Below are 5,000 nucleotides of genomic sequence, written 5' to 3'. Positions count from 1 at the left end.
CAACATGGCTTCCAGACCAAACTATCACCCTGTATACTCCCCACAGAGACACGCTGTGACATCATACTGTAGGTCAACTATGTACTTGACCTATCACACCAGCCCCCCCCCCCCCCCCCCTCCACACACACACACACACATACACACATACGCATACACACACACGCACATACTCTGCCTACTTCCAATGCTTGTGGAAACTCTCCACATTCAATTGCCGTAGTAACATCACATAACTTCCCTGAACTGTTATCTTGCCAATCAGTAGTGAATACTGACTGCCTTAACATGAATTGCTTTATCAGGTAACAACTGGCATCTTTCACACACACTAACCTCAGCAGTGCATACACCGTGTAGTTGTTTCATAAGAACGTATATATTCAGACAGGTAGGCTACAAGAGGTTTGGGGTTCAGAATGAGCAGTCTTTTCTATTCATTTACAATTTCATTTTGTGTGTTTTCATGGTCACACTGTAAAGCACTGAGAGTTCTAGAATTCTGTTCTAGAGTTCTAAAGTAGTGAATCAGAATGTGAATAGATAGCTGATGATAGATACATCCTGACCAGGCCCTTGTTCTTTGTAGCTCTGGCGGAACACGTGCCTGACACCGCCCCGGAGGAGGCCCAGGGACAGTGGGCTGGGCTGAGCCAGGCTGATAGGGACCTGTGTCCTCAGGGCTGGGTGTGGGTCTAAAGCCTGGGTCTGAGTCTGGATCCACCCTTAGGTCCTAGGTCTGGTTCCTTAGTGCTGGATGTGTCCCTGGGTCCAGTCGTGGATACTTGGTCCTACCCTGGGCCTGGCCCTGGGAACCGCACTGCTCTTATCTGGCCCGGGCAGGAGGCTTGCTGGGCTTCCTGTGCCAAAATCAGAGCAGTTTTCCTCTCCTTGTTTGGCTTCCTCCCCGATGCGAGACGCTTCCCAGCAGCGTGATTGTCCCTCCGTCTTCAAACGTGGCACAGTCCTGCTTCCTCAAGGGCTTGATCTATTCTTGAGACCCCCTCCCCTGGCCTTCCCTCCCCACCTCCCTCTCGCCAGCCCCCCCCCCAATTACACTTCATCAGAAGAATCACCCCCAGCACCTCACATCCACACCACTCAGGACCACCTTCCCAGCCCCCTCCATTACACATCATCAGAAGAATCACCCCCACCACCTCCCATCCACACCACTCAGGACCACCTTCCCTGCCCCCCCCCCCCCTCCATTACACATCATCAGAAGAATCACCCCCACCACCTCCCATCCACACCACTCAGGACCACCTTCCCTGCCCCTCCACCCTACTGCCACCCCAGCAGGCACCTTCAATGACAGACAGCACAGCAACGGCGCAACCCCACATTGGTGCTTTCTGGGATCTCGGGCTCGGAGGAGAGGGGAAGGGGGGCGGGTGGCAGGACAGTGACCTGGAACACTGTTGAACAGTAAGGAAGAGGAGGAGGAGGAAGAAGAGGAGTGAGAGGTCACACCACACTGAGGACAATGATCTGATCAGCTTTTAATGGTTATTATTATATTTATTTATTTCCTCTTACCCAGGTTTTATTTTACACCCCTTTTCTCGTTACAGTTTTTATTTTATTTACACTGTTACATTTCTCAGACATTTTGAGCCAGAAAGAAGTGCAATTCCATCCATCCACTAAAGCCATGTTTTTCTGGAGCTGCTTCTGCTTCTTGTGTTCCTAGAGTGGTACTATAATGGGTACATGAGCCTGACATCCTGTTGTAGTTCTGACATCCACAAAAGCTGTGAGTTCTCTTCTGACTGTAAATCATCTGCTGTTTATGTAAGTAGCTGTACATGTCAGATGGGCGAGTGGGAGAGAGAGGGGGGTGCGTTGGCTATGGGATGCCCTACAGTTCTTTGTTATTGCAAGATAGTGCTTTGTCCTCCTCTGGGACTGATCACCAGACACCTACCATGTAGGAGTTACCCAGAGACAATGACAGTCATATGTCCTCTTATGTCATGTTATGTCAACTTATGTCATTTGTAAGTCGTTTCACTGTATATCAATCATTTGTCATCCAGTGTGATGTTATCTATGTATTAAATTGCCATTTATTGTGCGGAAAATAGTTTGTCTGTGTGTAATATATGCATAGGAAGCTGTTTTTATGGGTTGTGCGTCTGTGTGTGTGTCCCTGCTCATCTGTGTGTGTGTGTGTGTGTGTGTGTGTGTGTGTGTGTGTGTGTGTGTGTGTGTGTGTGTGTGTGTGTGTGTGTGTGTGTGTGTGTGTGTCCGTCCCTGCTCGTCTGTGTGTGTGCATTTGTGTGTCCCTGCTTGTGTGTGTGTGTCCCTGCTCGTGCGTGTGTGTGACATCTACGTTGAGGTATCATTCTACGGGTCTCTCCCAATGTGATTCATTCCATGTATACAGATTTTCTATGAGTAATATATGAATCTAATATTTAATAATTTTATACGACTAACTTACTTATGATAAATGCCACATTTTTATGAAAACTGTTAAGATGTATTGTTTAAAATGTTATATCAAATGTATGTTTTTTACATTAAATTTGCTTGAAATTGTGTGTTGCTTCCAACTTTTCGACTTTTCATGGTTTGTAGATGGAGGTAATAAGTTATTTAGCGGGTTCTCTAAATACAATACTGATACAACATCATAGACAAAACAACAATCAGTCATCTCACCATGGGCAGGCACACTGTGTGGATGTGTCTGTGGAATGGATCAGTCTGTGTTTCTATGTGTGTATATGAATGTATGTGTGTGTATTCATGTATGAGTGTGTATGTCTATATGTGTATGTTTGTATTGATCTATGTCATCTAACTAACCTTGTGTCCACATATGTATAACCATCTGTATGTGTGTGTGTGTGTGTGTGTGTGTGTGTGTGTGTGTGTGTGTGTGTGTGTGTGTGTGTGTGTGTGTGTGTGTGTGTGTGTGTGTGTGTGTGTGTGTGTGTGTGTGTGTGTGTGTGTGTGTATATATATATGCTTGCATGTGTGTGTACGTGCATGCAAGCATGTGCATGTGTTTCCAGGGAGGCGTGGAAGAGTTGGCTGTTTGATTGGTATGTGTGTGTGTGTCAGGGCCATTGGTGTCATGCACAGGGTGGGTCGCCCCTACAGGACACGGGCACTCGCTATCTCTGCCAAGAGGAAGAGCAATCAGAGAGCGAGATAGCTGAGAAGAGGAGGGAGGGAGGGAGGGAGGAGGGAGAGGAGAAGAGCCACCCAGGGAGGAGCACACAGAGAGAGAGAGCCAGAGAGAGAGAGAGAGCCAGAGAGAGAGAGGGGGCTGGGAGGATGGGGAGAGGGGGATGGGGAGAGAGGGGAGGGAGGAGAGGAGAAGAGCCACCCAGGGAGGGGCACAGAGAGAGAGCGAGAGAGAGAGAGGGCTGAGAGGAGACTGGGAGGATGGGGGATGGGGAGGGAGGAGAGGAGAAGAGCCACCCAGGGAGGGGCACAGAGAGAGAGCGAGAGAGAGAGAGGGCTGAGAGGAGACTGGGAGGATGGGGGATGGGGAGCGAGGAGAGGAAAGGAGCCAACCAAGGAAGGGACAGAGGGGAGGGCACTGGGCATATCATAGAATCCTAGAATCAATTTGTGATCATTTCAGATTATGAAAGGTATTAAAATATTGGTGTAAGAAAATAGTAAATTGGAGTTCCTCTGTAAGATATATCTCAGGTGAAGATTACAGTGGTAATCCTCTAGGAATGATGGATAATAGGATGGACAGTTAATGAATGGTGGGATGGTTTTAAGAATGAGTATTGAGTGTTGAAGTGGGATTGAAATAGATTCAATTGTGTGCGTTGTTTGCATTGATCTACACACAATCCTCCATAATGTCAAAGTGATTTATTTTTTATTTTTTTATTTTTACAAATGTTAACAAATGAAATAACTCAAATATAGTCGTTGCATAAGTGTTCACCCCCTTTGTTTAGGCAAACATAAATTAGTTCAGGTGTACAATGTGGCTTAACAAATCACATAATCATTTACAAGGACTCATAGGGATTGAAATCATAGGGATTGAAAACATAGGGATTGAAAACATAGGGATTGAAATCATAGGGATTGAAAACATAGGGATTGAAAACATAGGGATTGACATCATTCAATCAATCAAATATATTTATAAAGCCCTTTTTACATTAGCTGATGTAACAAAGTGCTACAGAAACCCAGACTAAAACCCCAAACAGCAAGCAATGCAGATGTAGAAGTCACAGTGCCTAGGAAAAACTCCATCGAAAGGCAGGGACCTAGGAGGAAACCTAGGATTCATACTTTTTAAATGACTAACCCTTCCTCTGTCCCCCATGCATACAACATCTGGAAGGTCCCTCAGTCAAGTATTGAGATTCAAGCACAGATTCAACTACAAAGACCAGGGAGTAAATCATTATATTGTGGATTGGTATTTTATTAGGATCCGCATTAGCTTTTGCAAAAGCAGCAGCTCCTCTTCCTGGGGTCCAACACAAAACATGAAACACAATACAGAACATTAATAGACAAGAACAGCTCAAGGACAGAACTATACTTTTTTTTTTAAAGCACATGTAGCCTACATATCGTTGCATACACACAAAATATCTAGGTCAAATAGGGGAGAGGCGTTGTGCCGCGAGGTGTTGCTTTATCTGGTTTTTAAACCAGGTTTGCTGTTTAATTGAGCAATATGAGATAGAAGTTCTATGCAATAAGGGGTTTATATAATACTGTACGTTTTCTTGAGTTTGTTCTGGATTTGGGGACTATGAAAAGACCCCTGGTGGCATGTCTGGTGGGATAAGTGTGTGTGTCAGAGCTGTGTGGAAATTGACTATGCAAACAATTTGTGATTTTCAACACATTAACGTTTCTTATAAAAAGAAGAAGTAATGCAGTCAGTCTCTCCTCATCTCTTAACCAAGAGAGACTGACATGCATAGTATTCATATCAGCCCTCTGATTACAATGAGAGCAAAACGTGCCGCTCTGTTCTGGGCTGCAGCTTAAAG

At 45.3% G+C, this 5,000-nt stretch overlaps 1 protein-coding gene across 3 annotated transcripts in view; it reads left to right on the top strand.

The window, feature by feature from the left end:
• LOC115130123 (vascular endothelial growth factor receptor 1-like) overlaps positions 1 to 5,000 on the top strand; it is a 90,907-nt gene that overhangs the window by 42,393 nt on the left and 43,514 nt on the right. The window contains exon 11 of one of the 3 annotated variants that reach the window (XM_065019355.1): positions 590 to 1,045. The exons of the other annotated variants lie outside the window; for them this stretch is intronic. Within the exon in view, the coding sequence (XP_064875427.1) occupies positions 590 to 611 (22 nt within the window). The 3' untranslated portion in view covers positions 612 to 1,045. Of the gene's footprint in view, positions 1 to 589; positions 1,046 to 5,000 lie in introns of those variants that run through there. 3 annotated transcript variants of the gene reach the window in all.

This window comes from Oncorhynchus nerka, linkage group LG6, assembly GCF_034236695.1.
Source record: "Oncorhynchus nerka isolate Pitt River linkage group LG6, Oner_Uvic_2.0, whole genome shotgun sequence".
NCBI classification, from domain to species: Eukaryota; Metazoa; Chordata; class Actinopteri; order Salmoniformes; family Salmonidae; genus Oncorhynchus; species Oncorhynchus nerka.
This window is presented reverse-complemented; position numbering and strand designations above follow the sequence as displayed.